Genomic DNA, 21,081 nt, shown 5'->3' on the forward strand with positions numbered 1-21,081 from the left:
TTAAATGCAAACACTAACAAAAAGTTTATATATATCAAAGTAAACCTAATGAGGCCAACAAGATTTGATCTTTGAATATTTTTTATTTTATTTCTAGAGATGCTGTCACCAACCCTTACGAAAATTAACAATGGCTTTACTACAGTATCCATAGTTTAACCTTGGCATTTGTTGTAAAACCATTATTACCACAAAATGACTGTAGTAAAACCATGGTTTCTATATGGCTATCACATTATTACTGTAGTAAAACCATGTTGCTATATGGATACTATACAGTCTTACTCTAATAAAAAAAATGGTTAATGGTTCCCTCCAAAAACCTTTTTTTTTTTTTTAAATAATCATAGTAAAACCATGGTTTCCACCAAATATAAATAAATAGATATATAAAATAATAAAATACATGGGTTTAAAAATATTACTACAGTAAACCTATGTATAATTTTGTTAGGGAAGTGACTATTGAAATCCACATTTCTGTAACCCTAGATGTTACATTAAAAGGCATATAATGTACCCAAAAATTATACTGTATATTTAAATATTACATTTAATAATAGCAATAATAATACATGTCTCCAGTCTGTTTTTGCACAAAACTCTCAGAATTCGAGACAGCCTTTAAATAGCATCTTAACCACAAAGTACTTGCGTTTAGGGGGGCACTGAGGCCAGGGAAAATACACCTTGCCAAAACGTATAAGCGGTTAAACCTCGACTACGGCCGTATTGAGTAGCTCTGGAGAGCTCTAAAAAAAATACTTGGCAGCCAAGAGTAAGAAAAAAAAATGCACGCACTAAACCCGCCTTTATCTCCTTTCTCACACATCAAAACCTCCCCCAAATGTCGCACCGCCCCTACCAAACCCTCCTGGAGTCGGTAAATTCAGCATTCACTCTCTGCCTGAATTCAGAGTGGCATCTACTGGGCTCATCAAACTGAGGAAAACTTTATGAAAACTTAAGGTTTTGATTAATTAATAACATGCACAAAACCAGGACTGTCATTTAAAGTCACTTTACCGGCACGCCTTGGTTCATCTTTACCTGATTGTGTTACTGCGCAAAAGTGGACCGTGGAAACCGTTGCATGAGCTGTGAAGACATCGCATCAGTGGATATTGATTGGCGTGAGGTTGCTGCCACATAAGCTTAGTTCTGAGCTCTTGCATTTGTTTAAATGAGGAGGCAAGAACTGTTGACACAGACAGCCATGCATCTAATCCAAAGTGGATGCGCAGTGATGGATTAATCACTTTTTTGAAGGGATCAACTCATGCGACTTTCAGCAGCCAGCATCGCGGTGCCCTGATCAACTCCTCGTGAGGATTACATACCACCAACCTTTAACTGTTTTATCCCCTTTTTCTCAAGATGTCATCGGGGTATTTTATAAGGTCACTGCTAATGCTCTTTCTCGCGCTCTTCTCCGCCAATGCAAGCAACTGGCTGTAAGTAAAAACAAATCACGGTTTCTTAGTCACTCATATGTTTTGACGTATATGTTGTCTGTTGTTATGACTAGTTAAAATCAGTCAGTTACCTCAAATTAAATGTTGCATGTCAAATGCCATCAATGCAAAATTTCAGAGACAATTTGCACTGACTTTTGTTGATTTTTTGCAATCTAAAATATGACTAAATGCAAATAAGACACTTGTTCATTCTAGAGTTATTTGACTTGAGTGAGTTTAAAACACTTTTATAGGGTCTTTGCAACAATGTATGTTCACAAAAGCGCACAATGCATTACAGTTTAGATGCGTTTGCACACTTCGGATGAGAATTATAGTGAGTAATAGTAAATAAAACGGCCATATTTAGCTATTGTATGTAGTTAAGCTAATATAGAAAATATAAGGAAACTAAATTGGTTATTTGGAGACTGATATCATGATCGTTACCTATTCTTTCTGTTGTCCATGAGGCACAGCTGCGCTCGGCGCTGGTTGCGCACAGCACAGAAAGCATTATATGGATATGACAGTAATAACAGCACTTTTTAAAATATTTACAGCACTTAAGTGAGCTGTATGAATTCATATTTTAATCTAATTGTCAACAAGATAATGCAAAAAGAAGCCATGATTAATTAACGATATGTTTTTGATATCTTCATGCTTTAGAACGCGAATGGCATGGTTGGATAAGGCCAAATTAATGTTAAAGTGTGCATTTCTAGGTATTGAAAAATATGCTTATCTACATCCCTAGGGCAGAAATAGCTCATGATTTAATCTATCCAGATGCAGTTCAGTTTTCGATGGAAGAGTGTTTTTAACTAAAGGCGTGGTGACAGGTCTTGGACATGTAGAGGCACGCTGCACACAAGGAAAACCTCCTACCTGTCTACAAAATATGATCATTCTGACGAGAGTTTGTACACTATTCCAGCACTATCTCAGGACAGGTATTAGCAGGAAGCCACCGACATTACACAAGTTGTGTGTGCCAAACAGAAAATGCGCATGTTCAATGTTTTATGGGCAACGAGTGGATTTGGAGCTGTATTGTTAAGCAATTCGCATCAAGAAGCTATACATTTTCATTGTACATTAAGGAAAATGTATATTATGTCTGATGTGTGTAGTTAAATTTCATGAATATAGAATTCTGTATATATGCTATTTAGTCAACTTTTTCAAGATTGTTTTCAATTGATCGATTTAGAACAAATTCTTAAGATATAAATGGGTTGGTCTGAATTTTTAAACTCGCATATTATTTAAGTAGAGCACATAGTATGTGTAGAATACAGCAGTAAATAAAACGGTAAGGTTAAGCTTATATACATTTGTGTATATTTGGCACTGAAAGAAAAAAGACTTAAACCATGACTAAAATTTGCGCAATATTCAAAAAGCATTGACGCATTAGAAGATTCACATTTTGTCTCTTTAAAAAGGGGGATATTCTCAGAATATTGCTCAATAGGAACCGACATAACATTTGACAAAAAATAGTATAAATTGGACCACTTTTGGTCATTGAGATGAATGGCAAAAAGTCGCACAGTTCATCTACTATTATAGCAAAATTATTCAATTTGAAAAACTTTATTATTATTATTATTAAATTCGTTGCATGAAGGCAACTTCAAACATGTTCTTGAAGTATATCTTCTAAACTGAAACAGCTTAAACCCCTTTAAGGTTTCTTGGTTTCAATAAAAAACATTTAATGCAACATTGTTGCAAGTTTTGTAAAACTTAAACTCTTAAAATCTCTATTCTGGAATTATTTAGCTGTTATTTATTATCTTAAAACGAGAGAAGATGAAAGCTCTGATTTAGCAAACTTACTTTTCATGTTTTGTCTTATACATGAGAAGAGATTAAGATTACGTTAACTTGCTGTTATGTTTTGTGTCATTTTTTTTAAATTAAAGCAGATGAAAGGTAAAGATGTGCTGTTTTGTCTCGTATTCCTTTGATATATTTTAAAGAAGCACGTAAGTTACTGTGTTCAGTTAAACTGCGCTCTGAATAAACGTGCAAAAACATTCATATAAATGATATGACATTAAAAAACTATTTTCTCAACATCCATAATTGATTGTTTTGAAGTCGAGCTCAAACCTTTTCATTTGTGAAATGTGCTAATCAATTATTCGTGAGCTTTTCCTTCAGCACCTGTATGGAGTGTTTGAGATGTGCAGGTGCAGGTCACGAGAGCTGTTCAATTGCACCTGCGCACCTTCAAACCTCCATCAACAGCACGCGCTTACTCATGCAAACACACGCTCGCGACAATGACTGACGTCTGAGATCGTCTATAAAATTGTATTATTCACCACTAGCGGTTGTTTTGTTAAAGTGTCAAGTTTTTAATCAGTAATTAGGGATCTGAACATAAATAAAAGAAGGTTGCATTGAAAACTTTTGATTACAAATGTGTTCATGACAGTTCCTAAAGCGTCACTTTCTTTCTTTTCTTTTTCTTTTCGCCCCAAAGTGCAGTTAAACAAAATCAAAATAGCCAATACATACATTTTGTGAAGCAAGCAGCTGTCATTATGCTGGCTGGACAAACCTGTTAATATTCTTTCTGTCTGTCTGTCTAATACTTTTTGTCAAACCTTATTTTTCTAGTTTCATCATAAATAATTACAGAACTAAACACAGATTAAAGTTACATATTATACATTTAATTAAGATGCTAATGATTTATGGGGTGCTGAGGTCACAGAAGTGCACATGCCATGACATCTCCAAATGTGACAAATCTTTTGAATAATATTTAGGACATATATCCTCTGTTTGTTTGGGCAAGTGATAGAGTTATTCTGTGCATTAAATGCAGAGAATAGAGGTTGAAACCTTTGCACAGGACAGACAATAAATAGTTTGCAGCAGATGAGCAACATGAGACGAGAGAAAACCCTAATGTAAAATATATCCTGGCGCCAAGGGCTGATAACACAAATAACAGCAGTGACAAGGAGGTAATGAAGTTGTAAAACCTGCTGTCACATACCTCCAGTCATATACCAGCCTGTTAAAAGGCTAATTTGACAAAAAAAAATAGGCAACTTTCATTGTTATTATGAAGTCAATTGAGGGCAAATATTTGAAGATGGTATAGAAAGATGAATGTCAGGACGAATATTAAAAGAGGGAGATTGTATACACAGTAAGACCACAGAAAGATGCATTTGACATGTCTCATGTTCCAATGAAGAAAGATATGTGCATGCATTTTTTTATTATTATTATTATGATTTTTTTCATTTGATTTTTAAAGCACATTTTGTCCAAAAGTTCTTACTAATAATCATTGCGGCGGAATGAAAAAGCTGAATTTATTGATTTAATCAAATGAAAATAGAATGTTCCTATCTCTAAGTCTCATGTTGTTAAGGCACACTTTGAAATATTTTTTTACAAACAAACTGTCAAACTCACTAAACATGCTTATATTTCTTCATACATTTTCTGAAATAGTCAGAAACAAGCTTAAGTATTACATTCCAGCTACAAAACGGCATCAGTAATGACATGATTTCCTCTTCAACATCAAATGCGACCCTTATGATTGAGATGAATTAGTTAAAACTTTCTATTTCACAATTATATTTTTATGTAGGCCTATTTATGTATTTATTTTTTTTGTAGTGATAGTCTTTGTGGATATTGACTATAAATGTGATAACACTGCCCTCTAGAGTTAAAGACAGATTCTCTAGTCTTGCAGATCTAAGCGTTGCATCTTGTAACTTTAAACAAACTTATAATTGAGAGCAAACGGCTGAATTACTTTTTGGTATACAAGTGCCGTTTCCTGGTTCGCTCTACAAAACTTAAACACACCACTGAGTCACTGAGGTATCGAGGAACTGAGAGCTGTTTCTCAGAGAAACAAAGTTAAACAAGAATGAAACAAAGTTAAACAAGAATGGCACATTTGTTTTTGAAAACATGCGGCATTCTGTGATGGATGTTTGATTCACATTTGGGCCCTTTTGGATGACGTCATCTTGTTTATAATCTCAATGATGCACACAATACTGTGTTGGAAAGTTTGCAATGAACAGCAGCATCTTGAACAGAAAATTGAAATTATTGGATTATTCTTTGGCTTTTCAATGCAAAACTCATTTCTAATTTTTCAAGAAATCTCAATGTTTTCCCACACTTTTAGGTCTGCATCTGTACAGATATTCTTTCCGTATGAGCAGAAGCAACATCAGAAATGTGCAGCCACATGCAGCTTTGAACTAACATTGCTAAAGTTTAGGATGAAACCTTCTACCCAGGGGGAGCAGAGGATTTTGCGACAGGGAGGTGTCAGTTTATGGCTTAACCTATTAATTTGCATGGTATCGGCAAAGGGGATTTACTGTCGTAACATTTTGAAAAAGATTCATGGATGTCAGGGCCATTACACAGTATGATTGCCTAAAAAAGACTCACATGATCCAAGTTGAACCTTTATGCTCTCTCCTATGGTAATGTCGTTGAGGTTGATATCTCAATATAAAATAATCTCTGGTTAAAGGAAGGGCTGCACGATTTGAACATTAAGTGATATTGTGAATATTTAAAGGTGCATTTAGTCATTTTTTCAAAGTTTTACTTCTAAAGAAATTAATTGTAGTTTTGACATGTATGTATAAAATCATGACCACTCACACGAGATGAGGACACTAGTCATATCAGTAACCTTATAAAAGCTGTTTTATTCTATATGGGGGAGGGCACCGTCATGGGGGCTGCCATTTTAGCATCACATGACCAGCTGAATACTACACCATTAATCTAAGTAACCATATTGTTATTAAACACATTTACTCTTGGATTAAATTAATCATGGCCGATTGTGAAAAGTGAAATTCTACAATGGCATCTTTAACTGAAATCTATTGATTTGAAATGATGCTGCATCCAAACATTAGGTGTCACTGTATGTCCAAGATGACACAAGTGCACCTTTAAAAAAATATTGTTAATATTTACAATAACAGCTTAGGCTACTTGAATCCTCCTAAAAGAAAACTTTCACTTTTACTGAGAGGACCCTTAGAGGACATGGTGGGGGGTTTCTTTATTTTCTGAAATAATTTTGCATGCCCTCCCAATAAGGTTTGCTCAATCTATTGCGATAAAACACTAAACTTATTGCAAGGGAATGCTAAATGTATTGCAAGGGAGCACAAAACTATTTCAGAAAAAAATTAAATAAAATTCACTTAAAAAAAAAAAAAAAAAACATCCTGCCTTAATTATATTCACATTGTACCATTCTACTGTTTACCTGTTTTTGTTTTTTTTTTTCACTTTGTGATGGGATCTCAGCCCACTTTTCAGATTTATATTTTTGGAACCCAGTCAACTTGACTATTATTATTATTATTATTCAGTAGTAAAATATTTATGTGATAACATCATGCATGGGGCATTGCTACACGGTTCAGTTAAACGTAGGAGTTGTAAACCATCAAGCTTTTATTTTGGCAGACAACTGCAGGAAGACATTTGAGTATCTGTGTGTAGCTAAGATCAAATTTACTACAGTTGTATAATGTCTCATTTTAACATATCCTCCTCTGTCCACAGTTACCCAGTGCCATGGGGTAATCAAATTTGTATTTGTATATTAACTTGTAGCAGCTTTTGCACAAAAGTGAAATTAAAGTGAATCTGTAGCAGTTTAAATCCTAATACACATGTAAGCAAACTGAACAAAACTCAGAGCACATCTGTTACAAGATGGAATTGTGGAGTGCGCATAGAACCGCTCTGAAACCACTGAAAACACTATATGATGAGCATCAGATGCGCACTAAGAATGTGTAATACACTAATACAATACAGACAGAACAGCACACATAAACTTTTAAGTAAGCAGCACACGCAGGCTATTTATTTATTTAATTAAATAACAGCTTATAGCAATTTAATAATTGTCATTTTGTGATAAACATTTTATTTTGTTTAATTGTTCAGCCTTAGTTTAGGGGTTTTAAAAAAAGGCTTACCCAAAGTATGAGCAATAGTAATAGTGAAGCTGTGTTATAAAAAAATACTTACAATATAGTATTATGGTGTAAAGAAATTCCTTGGTGTTGCTGACAGACATCTGATGTCTTTAAATGGCTGTGGAATGTAGTGATAATTAAAATGGAGGGATAAATTCCCTTAAATGCCCTTATCGTTCAACACAGCTTTTAATACACAGACATGAGTGTTCTCTGACGCACAACTGACAAATATGTAAATATCAAATATTGTTATAAACATCATGAGTTTGTGGCTCTTGCACTCCGTACCACGCATTTTTATTTGATGTCAGTCGCATGTACAGGGATGATATTTACCTTTACAAATATATTGCGATAATTGTTGGAAATGCCAACAGCCATAGTTTGATTATTAAAAAAACAAAACAAAAAAACAGGTACAGAGAAAGTGAAACTTTCCACTTTTATGCCGAGTTCTCTCACCAAGAACTTTTAGGGACCTTGTTTCTTTCACAGCTTGTAGTTTGTTTATATGTTGACAGCAGTTAAGAGGCGAGTAGATACTGTATATACAGCCTGGCACACTTTGTCTTATTCTTTTTCTTTCTATCTTTTCCAAACTTTCTCGTATGGCCTGGTTGCGTGCTAAGTTGTGCTTCGCTAAGCCATCTGGAGCCAACAGCGCTCGGAGGGCAGGGCAGAGTAATTCAACACAAACATGACACAAAGGAAGTAGGCACCACACTCCAGGTGGACTGCTCCACCAAAAACCTCCCAGAAACAGCAAAGGGTGGCATCTTCTATTCACTTTCCAGGCATCAAAATCCCACAGCTTTCCTAACCTTAGTTGAGGGAGTAGTAAAGTCCACTATTTGAAAATAAAGAAGAGTGATACAGAGGAAAACAGGGAGAAGGAAATGGGAAGCAATGAAAACAAGATGACTCTGTGTTCCTCAAGGTCTGGGACAATAATATTCCCAGACAAAAGTTTCAAAACAAAGAATCAAATGTGCAGCTTCAGGAATTTGTTTGTCAAAATCGTGAGTTTTATAAAGACGCTAGTCTTAGGAGAGTGTCTGGCACTGATACTGTACACTATATTCCTGCATTTATCCAGCTAGAAAGGGCAGCCCTCCTTCACCATTTGGCTGCCAGATTCATTATTAGGTCACAATCACAGAGGTCATATACAAATAGCGAAACAAACAAAAGCTGTAAACACGCATGCTAGCTTAAAAAGCATGCAATAGTGAACAGATGATTCACATGATAAAACGATACTCAATCAACCTCTGAAAGAGCTAAGTAATCCCACATAAAACAACACAAAAAACAGGACAATGTGTGCGCATCTGGTTGGTGATGTCATCCACTGGTTGGACGCATGGGTTGTGGACAAATAGGACAATGTTATCATGACCGTCTTGTGGACAAGGAGGTGTTCAGTTCTTATCTGCCCCAGCCTTGGCCCACCAAATCAGCTTGTCAACAGCAGAGAGGGGTAGGATCTGGTGTTCCCAGCCACTAGGATTTAGATGTGCCGTTTTTATCTCTAGAATAGCGTGAGTATGTAAAGAGCATGGGACCAGTTAAGATGAGCCCTTGAAATATAGCAGACCTGAAGACACTACTATAAATACACACAATTACAAGATGGACATTTTTTTACTAGCAATGTACTGAGATCATTGGTATTGGCTGTTAAATGTAATTATCTACGCAGTTGCACTTTCGGACATCAGCATATTGTTTAAAAACAGCATGATCAAGGCGACTATAATTTTTTCAAGAATTTCAAGATTAATATTTAATGAGAAATGCACCGATTTTATTGGTATCGCCGATAAAAGCAATTATCTGTGCTCTTGGACATTGGTATATTATTTAAAACAGCCAATAATAAGGGCTGATCATTACTGATAACATAATGGAAATATTTTTTTAAGAACCTCAAGATAAACATTTATTGACTAGCAATGCACCAACATTACTAGTATCAGTCAATACAAGCAATTATCAATGATATTGGACATCGGCTGATTGTTTAAAAACAGCTCATGATCAAAGCCAATTTTTGCTAACGTTATGCCAACATTTTGCTAAAACTTGTTTTTTCAAGAATTACAAGATAAACATTCCTTGATTAACACAGCACCAGTTGTATCGGTATTGGCCTATAAAAGCAATTATCTGTGCTTTCAGACATCAGCCGCTTGTTTAAAACGGACAATGATCAAGGCTGATTATTCATGCCAACAGTATGCCAATATTTATTTTTCAAGAATTACAATTTTAATAACTAAAATTTTTGTGACCAGCAATGCACCATTGTTACTAGTATCGTCTTATAAAAGGAATTATCTTTGCTATCGGACATCCGTAAATTGTTTAAAAAACAGCCGATGATCAAGGCTGATTATTTATCCCAACATTGCCTTTTTCGTGACCAGTGTTGAGTAACGTTTCTTTTAAAAGTAACTTGTTAGAATATTGCGTTACTCCTTAAAATGGTAACTAAATTAATTAAAACAATTACTGTGATGAGGAGGAGGGCGGGCTAATCAGCTGAGGAGAGGGATAAATGCAGCCAGATGGGGCAGTTTGGGAGAGAGAGAGCCACGTACAGCTGCCGTGTGTGCATTTGTGTCTTATTGTTTAAGTTTACATTAAATATTACTTTGACTGTTCAGCCGGTTCTTGCCTCCTCCTTGCTCATTTTCAACCCTGATACATTGGTTCCAAAACCTGGGAAGGAGGAGGGATGCGCTGTCATGAAGTCCTCACCACTGCCATCTGCCCAAAGGAGCAGCCACGGCTGTCCGCTGGGGGATGCAGGAGTCGCTGCTGGCCACCTGGATGCGGAGGAGCTGCTGGCAGAGGCGGAGGGGCTCGCTACCATCCGCCAGATAAAGAGGGACGTTCCATCCACCAGGGGTCGGAGGACTCACTGCTGGCTACCTGGATGTGGAGGAACGGCCGCCATCCACGAGGGGAGGAAGGCTCGCTGCCGGCCGCCTGGGGCAGTGGAGCTGCTGGCAGAGGTGGAGGGGCTCGCAACCATCCGCCAGATACAGAGGGACATTCCATCCGCCAGGGGTCGGAGGACTCGCTGCTGTCCGCCCAGGGAGGAGCAGCTGTCATCCGCTCGACAACAAGGCAATGGCGTGTCTGAGCCTCGCCCTTTCCCTTTTTTTTTTTTTTTAAATCCACCGCTGCAAATGATGAGTACAACTGGATTCCACTGAAGCATTGAGATTTACATTCCTTTAACATTAATATTTTGCCATTTTTAAAACATAAATGTCAGGGTGGGCTAAAAGAAGACTTGTTGTGCTCTGCCCATCACTGATAAGCATGGCTCATACTCTTTAGAACGACAGTACCCATCATGCGCACACTACAATGGCCATCAAACACACACATACTACAACTTCACTGAACATCTCAAGGAAGCCACCCACTCTCTAGAACTACAATGCCCCTCACGACCCTCCTCGAAGTTGCATACTTTTACTCTTGATTTATCACAATATGGGGAAAGGAGAGGAGTACAAAAGCAATGCGTTACTTATTTTAAAAAATAACTCCGATATTATGGTCTATAATAAAAAATATTCCGTTACATTACCCATTAGTCTGAAAAAATATCTGATTACGTAACACATTTACTTTTAGTGCATTACCTCAACACTGTTCGTGATTAGCAATGCACCGATGTTGATGTTGGGCAGTTATCTGGGCTATCGGACATCCATAAAAAATTTTTAAACAGCCTCTGATCACGGTCGATTATTTCCTGTCAATCAAAAGGAGGTGGAACAACGCATTGGACAATAAGCTTATAACTTGTGCTGTGTGAAAGAAAATGTCTCTTAAGTGGAATTACTTGGGTGACAAGGACAGCAGAATTGCAATTTGTAAGCTTTGCACTGCTAGTTTTCACAAGGTGACTAAAGAATTAAGTTGATTTCTTACCATAAAACTTGACACAGCAAGGACAATGAGTTTGTTAAACTAAAGCGGAGGCTGCTTCAGCTAAAATAGCTTCAGAATTTAGTTAATGTGAGTTTAAAATATCTCTTTCAGAAATATTTAGAAATCTTACCACTTTCATATGAGCTTGACAGTATGCTTATTCAGAATCGAGTTAAGAATGTAAATGCAAGTTAATAATGTGCTTTTTGATTTAGTGTTTTGTTTATAACCAAGACCAGTTACTCTGAGATATGGAAGACATGTAGAGACAGAGAATAAAGTTATTATTTAAATTTCTTTCAAAGTTGTGCCATTAACTATCAGTGATTTGAAATGTAGCCTAAAACAAGCTGAACTACCAAACTATTGTTGTTCTAAATTATCCGATATCGTTTCGGCACACTAATTTTGTATTGGTGCATCCTTAGGGGTTACAAAGGCGATGCATGGATTTTGAGCCTAGTCAGATCTGTGTTGATTTTGAGAATTAGTCTTGAGCCAACAAACCATGCCATACCTTGTCCTTTTTTCTTTTTCTTTTTAACATTTAATTTACAGTATGGAACACAGCACCTTCAAAGCCATCCTGAGATCTTTCCACCCTAATACACATAGGCTTACTTTCCAATTACTCAGAACCACAAAAAAGACATTTAGAAACAAATGGCAACTCACACAACAGAAACCCTTCCATGATGACCCATGCAAACAGCTCCTGCACGCAACCCACTATAAATGCATCTGCTCAGTCCTTAAACATTAAAGACTTTGATCTTCACCAGTTCTTGAAGATAATGAATCACACTTTAATGACCTCTTTCAAGTTTAAAAAAAGCCTCTACGCCTGTCCCATTAAGTGTCCCAGAGCAATTATTTTTTCTGTCCAGATCTACAAAATTAAAAAACATAAAATGCAATTCATACAAAACAATCACTACCTCTACTATGATGAACAAGTTTTCAATGTCTGTGTTCAAAGTCATTCTGATATATTTTCAGGGATTTAAAGTAAAAAAATAAAAAAGTTGTGTAACCATACAGAGACATACATTGTATGTTATATATATATATATATATATATATATATATATATATATATATATATATATATATATATATATATATATATTAAATTTTCAAGGAATGTATTTCAATATCTTTACACCAATTATCATTTTTAAAGTAATTTAATCAGTAAACTTTTTTGTAGAAAATGCAACAAATATTTTTTTTAAATATATGAATCCAAAATGGACACAAAGATTACGTTTCTACAAACTTGACACATGTGTTTTCAACTGCGATTTTTTAATTTGTATCATCTTGGAGAACCTTATTTGTCAAGGACCTGTTGAGCTAGGTAAAATACCTATTTTTATAAGGTGCCATAAAGAGATGAACCCGAGTAAGCTTGGCAGACCCTTCAAAGTGATGCTTCTGTCCCTCACATCTCAGAGTGCTTCCCCTGACCTCATGGCCCTAGAGGTGATGTGAGAAGATAATGTCTATACGTCTCTCTCTCTCTCTCAACATCTCTCTGACCTCATCCGCAAGCACAGTCTTCCAAGAACCACATGGGAAGGGAAGGCCACAGTTTATGTTAGTGCAGTTTGTGCTTTGGAGTCCCTTAAACAAACACAAAGCAGTAAGGGGGTCACAGAATTTGTGGAATGATGCGTAGGTTGATATCTTTCGTCAAACAGCATGCACAAATCGTGCACACCATATTTGAACTTCCTTCTTGCAGCTACAAAAGCTTCTTGCCTCTAGATACAAATCTAAAACAAGACTACCTCTTGACAACCTTAATGTTTTATTGAGCTTTTTCCTTGCAACAGTCGCCTTTGGCTTGCTCACTGTGGGCTGAAAGACATTAAGGCTTGATTTACGATATGTAGTGTGAAAAGTGCTAAACAAATAAAAGTGACTTGATTTGTAAAGTCTATATTTAATAACATTTGAAATCATATATTGATTGCCTGTCTGTTGGTGTGTCTCTAGATACCTGGCAAAGCTGTCATCAGTGGGAAGTATTTCTGATGAAGAAACATGCGAGAAGCTCCGGGGACTCATTCAGAGGCAGGTACAGATCTGCAAGCGTAATGTGGAGGTGATGGATGCCGTCCGCAGGGGTGCGCAGCTTGCCATTGACGAGTGCCAGTTTCAGTTCCGCAACAGACGCTGGAACTGCTCGACGCTAGAGAGTGTTCCTGTCTTTGGAAAGGTGGTCACCCAAGGTAAGTAATCACCACTCCTGCCGTCTGAAACATGCACTTTTCAAAACTTGTTTCACAGAATAGAGTAATTAGGGTTTGAGGTGCACAAAAATTTTAAATTACAGAATTTTCATTTTTGGGTGAACTATTCCTTTGAAACAAGTGGATTCTTAATTGTTTTTATTATGTCACAGGTACTAGAGAAGCTGCCTTTGTGTACGCCATATCTGCTGCCAGTGTAGCCTTTGCAGTGACTCGGGCGTGCAGCAGCGGGGAGCTTGACAAGTGTGGATGTGACCGCAATGTACATGGTGTCAGTCCAGAGGGTAAGTCTGTTTTGTCAATACCAATACAGATTTTTCAAAGGCAAATGCCGATACAGATAATTATAGAGGACCATAGATGAGGACTGATAAAATGTTGATATAGAGCCTACAGTATAACATGATATAAGTTAGTTGAATTTAATTCACTATAAGCAATTTGAGATGCAAACAGATATTCTGAAATTTAAAAAACTTTTCTTTTTTTTGGCATGATGTCTATAATATCCAGAATGTATGCAGATTTATTGATCTGTCACTAATTAGCATTGCATTTGTATTGCATTTATGGGTGTTTGTTCAACTTTGGGCACTTTCATATCTCAGGGGTTTATTTTAATGAAAGTGAACAGATTTCACCTTTTTCCTTACTTGCATTTAAATGTCTCATTTAAATCATCCTCATCATCCCCATTGAATTGGGAACTTTTATCATGCCTTTATCATCTATTTTTAGAACTTTTCAAATACCTTTTATGTACAGATTTTACTGTTTCAGCCTTGAACCAGACTTTCAATATTAAACTATGATGAAAATCCATTAAAATGATACATTATTACATGTTTAAAACTACAGTATGATAATCCAAACAAAGAGTGAAATAAGCATCAAGCCTTTCGAAATTTACTGTGCTAAAATTAGTTCTCTAATTTATTTTAATTACGGATGCCCCACAGTTGTTGCATCATTTCCACCACACCAAATAATTTGCACCTAATAAAGCTTTTTCAAAAGTTAGTGGACTTGTTAGCACTAGTGGGTGTGAAAATGTTTTAAATAGACTTCACTTTCAAGAAGTCCACAGGGCTAAAATTGTCCGAAGTTGAAGAGACACCCCTCACATAAATGGAGAAACTATAGAGAATGTTGGCAACAACTGAGATTTCTTGTGAAGCTTTTTCAGTCCTTGATTCTCTTCCTCTCAACAGGTTTCCAGTGGTCAGGATGCTCTGACAACATTGCCTATGGGGTTGCTTTTTCACAGTCTTTTGTAGACGTAAGGGAAAGAAGTAAAGGACAGTCATCCAACAGAGCCCTAATGAACCTTCATAATAATGAGGCAGGAAGGAAGGTAAGAGGCATTTTTAAAGTTATTCATTTAATTATTACCAAATGGAAATACATTTTTGGGTGAACTATTGATTTTTAAACAATCTAGGCTTTAACACATTACCTACCTAGTTAATAAATAATGTCTTCTTTACGGTTTCAAGGCAATTCTGAACCACATGAGAGTGGAATGTAAGTGCCATGGTGTTTCAGGCTCCTGCGAGGTGAAGACCTGCTGGAAGGCCATGCCACCCTTCCGCAAAGTGGGCAATGTTATAAAGGAGAAATTTGACGGAGCCACAGAAGTGGAGCTGCGAAAAGTGGGTACCACCAAGGTTCTGGTTCCACGGAACTCACAGTTCAAACCGCACACCGATGAAGATCTGGTGTACCTGGACCCAAGCCCAGACTTCTGCGAACATGACCCCAGAACGCCAGGTTTACTGGGAACTGCAGGACGCTTTTGCAACAAGACCTCAAAGGCCATCGATGGCTGCGAGCTCATGTGCTGCGGTCGAGGATTCCACACAGAGGAGGTGGAGGTGGTGGACAGATGCAGCTGCAAGTTCCACTGGTGTTGCTACGTCAAATGCAAACAGTGCCGCAAGATGGTAGAGATGCACACGTGTCGGTGATCCAAAATTACCAAACTTTCTGGAATGGGTCCCTCTTCCTCCAGCACCACTTCTCTACAAGCCCAGGGAAACTAGACTAATACAAGATGCAAGAAGGGAAGACATAGACATTCCTGGACATTTCATGAAATGATAGAACATGTCATACATGAGACATAAGAATATAGGGGCAAATATACTGTAGTTTTGAGACCCAATTGAGAGTATTTTTCTCTCTCATTGTTCTGTTTTTGATTGTGGTTGCTCTTATTTTTTATATATATATATTTTTTTAACTTATTGGAATCAAATAGAGAGTGAATCTTTAATGTGACATGTGCCAGGGGAGTGCCATTGGAAATTGACCCAAACGGATTAGGGGCACATGAATATGGAGAAAGGTCATGTTTGGGGCACTGGCTCTAAAAGCCTTTCTATTGTTAATGCTGCTTTGGGATTTCATCTCGAAAGATGGACATTGGACATTGAACAGAAATATCAAACACTACATATTGAGATGTAGTCCAGGTGTACATCTACACTGCAAAAAAATAAAATAAAAAAGAAAACACTTTCTTACTCAAAAACTGTTCTGTCTTGTTATAAAAGCAAAATGACCTAAATTTATTATACTGAAATTATAACAAAATTTAGTGAGGTTTATGCTCAAAACGAGTAACAACTTTGTCAATGAGTTAAGAAAAATAAACTTGTTTTCCTCTTTTGAATTACATTTATTTTTCTTAACCTATTGGCAAATAATTTTGAATGTTAGATTTTCTTGTTTTAACGCTACACTACGTAGATTTCTTCAATTTCACATTTGATTTTCCATTAGAAATGAACAAAATACCTTTTTTGAGCCAGTCCATAAAACAATCAGTGTTCAAAACGGCGTTCTTGCCTTAAGCAAGAGTCATTACAGTACGCCTACGATAATGATTTTTCATTCAGAGTTGTTGGGTTTGATTTGCAGGAAAATTTCACGCTTCCGTTATTCATCTTTACGCACTTACATCATGCCAGTTAAATAAATAAAGAAGGTCAAATCTGACAGAGCAATCGTTATCTAAATTTACCATTGCCTAAGGCCAGAAACATACCTTGAGCAAGTATGCGTACACTGCATTGCCTACATGCGTTCTTGCGTTACTATTGTGGTAAAAATCATCAGTACTCAAGGGGCGATAGAGTTGCTTTTAAAGTTTGTTTCATTAAACTGTACGAGTTATTATACAGGTAAGCTGCAATAAATATATTTACTTTCACTTACTTGCTCTGCAATATTTTTTATTTTTTGTTCAAACTGTTGCTCCGTCATGACATTAGTTCGCTTAATTAATTCAGGCTATACATGCAATAGCGCCAGTTGTGTCAGTGTTGAGAATGCAACACGCACTTCTCACCTTGGGTTATGATTTGCGATCTGAAACATTTTGTAACGCAACAATGCACAAAATTAGGCTTCAGTTACAGGAAGTGCCTGCATGTACATGCATATAGTAAATTTGGCCTGAAATTTTGTAAAATAATTTATTTTGTACATTTTCTGTAGGTCAAAACAACATCGGCAGATATGCTACTTAGTTGCTTAGATTACATATTTTTTAGATATACGTCTTGTAGGATGTTGGTGTAGCTAGTGAGATCTGCTTTGCCATGGTGATCACAGGCAACCATGAATATGCCTCAAACCATGAGATTTATCCATACAGAAGATTATATAAATATACATTTCTAACATTATTGTTCTCTGCAACTAAACTAGCAACTAGCAAAAAATTTGCATTTTTACATTTCAACCACAGATGTCGATAGAGAGCCCAGAATTCATGTGTAAATCTCACAAAATTTAGTTCGATTTCTGTGAAAACAAGACTTAATATCTTGTTTTTGAGATATTTTAACAGAAAAACAAGACAAAAATAAGGAGTAAGAAATTGGTTTTCTGCAGTGTATTTTCCAAGAAAAAGTAGAATTTTTTAGATACTTGTGGCCATTCATTCCTGTATAGCTGTAATGCTGCTTGAATTCCAGAATCACTCATCAATAATGTACAGCTTTGGTCTTCCGTATACAAACATTAAAGTCCCCTCTTTTTGTAGGGATGTAAACAAGCTCCAATCAAGACGAAGTGGAAATATCACAAGTGTCGTGCTCTTTCACTCGGCAGTTAAGAAAACTCTGATTTAACTGCTGAAAAAGAGTGTTCTGAAAATAAAACTGTGTTGAATTAAGTCATTAGTTAAAAAGCTATTGACTCAGACACAGTCAGCAAGCAAATCACTGTTGCTGAACCTGCATCCGAGGCAAAGCAAAAATGGCTAACAAAAATTGTTTACTCACGTTGACTTGGGGTGCTTGGGATATGGATTCTGTGCACAATGACTCTAGCACTTTTCCTCTCCAGATGCACATACTGTACCAAATAACTGCACAAATTTCCCAGCATTCCCTGCTCGATTAAACAGACTAAGTGAATTAATTATTGATGGCAAATATGTACAATACCATAACACCAAGCTTTTCTATAGTAAAAACTGCTATCCAGTATGCTTTAAAGAAACATAGATTTGTAAAGACTTATACACTGAAGAGGACTATATTTCATATGAATGTATGTTAAATTGAAATATATGCTGTGTCAAAGACTGACATTCTTGTGCTGTTTCTTGTTGTTGGGTGAAAGTACCTCATTGCTTTTTGAAAATGAGAAAATATGGAAGCACACCCTTTTGAAAAGACCAGCATTACTGGTAACCGCTAGTATATGTTTTGTTTCGAACACTGGTTTGTTGTTGTCTCCAAAAGGCTTCTTAACTAGCTTAACCAGCAAGACATTCTTTGTCAACTAGCTTCATTAAAAGACCATTGTCTACAGCACACTAAACTAGCTAAATTTGGCATGGCTATGTTGGTTCACCAGCTAAAAAAGCACCAAACCAGCACAAGCATTAAACAGCCTGGAACAGCAAGAAATTTATTTAAATGTGATATTTTCTGCTGGGACATACGGTATGGATATTTTTCACACTTCGGGGTTTTGATTGCAGGAAAAACTTCAATAGTGGTGAATGGGAGTTAACTGAAGTCCATGCCAAATATAATTTTAGCTTAAACATTTTCTCCAACATCAAAAGAAAAACGGTAATATTACGTTTCCAAAATTTCCAAATGAAGACACTAGAGAGCGATGAGTAACGACAATCAGAAAAGTTACTGTCATTTTCTCCACATTTGTATTAGAAACATCATTATGTCAGTGTTAACTAATTCCAGATTAATGTATTAGATTTACGCCGCTAAATAAGGCAGAATAGCATCATTAAAATCTGTGAAAAGCATCCATAGTGCTCTCCATGAATATATATGTTTAATGGGTTTGACCAAAAGATAAAGCACAAGTTAAAACATATCTCTACTCTTTTAAGTTCGGCTTTGCATGGTCTTGCAGTTAGACAAACCAACATGACACTGGAAATCAACATTTTGCTTCCGAATGTTCATGTACCCTGACATCAACCCCATTCTGCCAAATTACTGACAATCCCCCATTAGACATTTGACATCACTTCAATCATTAATACATTTCCTTTTAGCACTACTAATGTGAGCAACCTCCGAGACATGGGTTCTGGTCTCAAGGGAACCAGGAAATTATCGCATTCATATAAAAATGGTGAGTGCAATTCAGAAGTGGAATTTTCTCTCTAAAATTACTTTTTTACTGCACTGTTGGTTAATTTTCTGGGTTGGGGTTTGTTTTAGTGGGTGTGGTTAAAAAAAATTAGCATTCCACTTTATTTAATTAAATCATTAAAAACTAAAAATAAAACTTTTTGGCAGCACTCTGTTGATATTTCATCTGGAAACTGGAGCTCACACATTCAACAGCGATTCTAGATTCGGCCACAGGGGGCAGTGGTTCAAATTTTGGTGAGCACAGTCCAATTTCAGCAGCAAAACATTCAACGTACTTTTGCTGAATCCACAGTTTGATCAGTCTGGTGTAACAGTGCAATGTCATAGTTACAGGCTCATTATAACATCAAAATGCTAACCATACTTAGTACCATAGAAAACCTCTGATAAATCCTCAAACATTTAACAACATTAAAAGTTGCTAGTTCAAATGTTAGTTTTCAAATGTTATCTTGCACTAGTGATTGTGATTTTGATTCATTTTGGTGACTCGATTGTTTTGATTCCATTCACCAAAAAGATTAATTCAGATTCTATCACTGATGTTCAATGTTCATTGACCAGTTCTTCGAGTTACGACTTTGCGCCTTTAGATGATGCCAAATGACCATCTTTTAAGAAATTGTAGTGAACCAAAATAAGTAATTCACAACCAGAACAAGTCTAATGATCCTTTATTAGAATGTTCATGTCTACAATTCTACTAAGAGACTTCATAAAAAAGCATCATAAGCCTTTCCCCAAATAACAACATATCTATCATGTTCTAAACTGCTGCGTATGACTTTGAATCAAGCTATAAAAAAAACCACAATACTAGCCTAAAATATAATTACGAGTTTCAATAACGTTTGTCTGAAATTGTAATGTGTGGTCATCACTCACTTTTATTCATAATTCATCCGGCCCCTTTTCTTGTTTAATGAGATTGACAAACCGTTATCTTCCACTGTTCATCAAAGCACAACATTTTCATTCATAAATCACAAGTCATTTTAACTGTATGTCTTTAGTCATTTTTACACATTCAGAAATTGGGGATTATGTTTTGTGCATACCTATAAACGTATCTTTATGCATTTCACCCATTTCTCTCCTTGTTGAACGTGACTGACTCGCATGCTGAACTGAACGAACTACATGCCTCACGTTCAACAGATTCTCAGTCACGAAAGAGATGACTGAGTGAGGTCGTTCATTTGGTTTGCAAACAAGTTTACCAGTACAACCAGTTTGTTCATGAACAACACCTCTTATCCCATTCAGACATAAATTACCAACTAGTACTAGTTCAGTGAAGGGGCGTATTTGTTCAGCAGGTGAAACCAATAAGATGCTCCTTTACAGCCCACGTTCAAATGCTGTTGGCTCATGGTACAGTCAGTCTTTACTGGCATGAAAGGCAGTAGAACTCTTTGGCTTCCAAAAGAGTCAGCGTATGGAGGTGAACAAGAACGATTCATTCACATAAAAGATTCGTTCAAAAAGACTAATTCTTTCATGGTTTATCACGGTTTAAAGGCCTGTTATTGTTTAGGGGTCAGATGGATAATTGGAGTATCAGCACTTGTACCCTTGGTGTACCATTAAGCCCGCTCTCTTACACACATCTGCTCAGTAACACACTCTAGACTGTACCCAGATAGCTATCTCGCCAAGAACAATAAATATTTATAGAAACTATTCATGGAATAATGGCAGGAATGAAGGATATTGGACACGCGCAAGTGTGGTTTGG

General features: G+C 36.5%; 1 protein-coding gene across 1 annotated transcript; it reads left to right on the forward strand.

The window, feature by feature from the left end:
• Positions 1-917: 917 nt before the first annotated feature.
• On the forward strand, positions 918-18,290 carry LOC127632652 (protein Wnt-4a). Its single transcript, XM_052111360.1, has 5 exons — positions 918-1,454; positions 13,439-13,674; positions 13,848-13,979; positions 14,907-15,049; positions 15,192-18,290. The coding sequence occupies exons 1-5, from the start codon at positions 1,378-1,380 to the stop codon at positions 15,660-15,662; spliced, it is 1,059 nt and encodes a 352-aa protein (XP_051967320.1). The 5' UTR covers positions 918-1,377; the 3' UTR covers positions 15,663-18,290.
• The last annotated feature ends 2,791 nt before the right edge of the window (positions 18,291-21,081 follow it).

Source organism: Xyrauchen texanus, chromosome 39 (assembly GCF_025860055.1).
Source record: "Xyrauchen texanus isolate HMW12.3.18 chromosome 39, RBS_HiC_50CHRs, whole genome shotgun sequence".
Lineage (NCBI taxonomy): Eukaryota > Metazoa > Chordata > Actinopteri > Cypriniformes > Catostomidae > Xyrauchen > Xyrauchen texanus.

Bases quoted from the DNA above. Each gene is read 5' to 3' on its own strand.
- LOC127632652 (XM_052111360.1), top strand. From the start codon at position 1,378: ATGTCATCGGGGTATTTTATAAGGTCACTGCTAATGCTCTTTCTCGCG. The intron at 1,455-13,438 runs GTAAGTAAAAAC...GTGTGTCTCTAG, and splicing joins GCCAATGCAAGCAACTGGCT to ATACCTGGCAAAGCTGTCAT. The intron at 13,675-13,847 runs GTAAGTAATCAC...ATTATGTCACAG, and splicing joins TGGAAAGGTGGTCACCCAAG to GTACTAGAGAAGCTGCCTTT.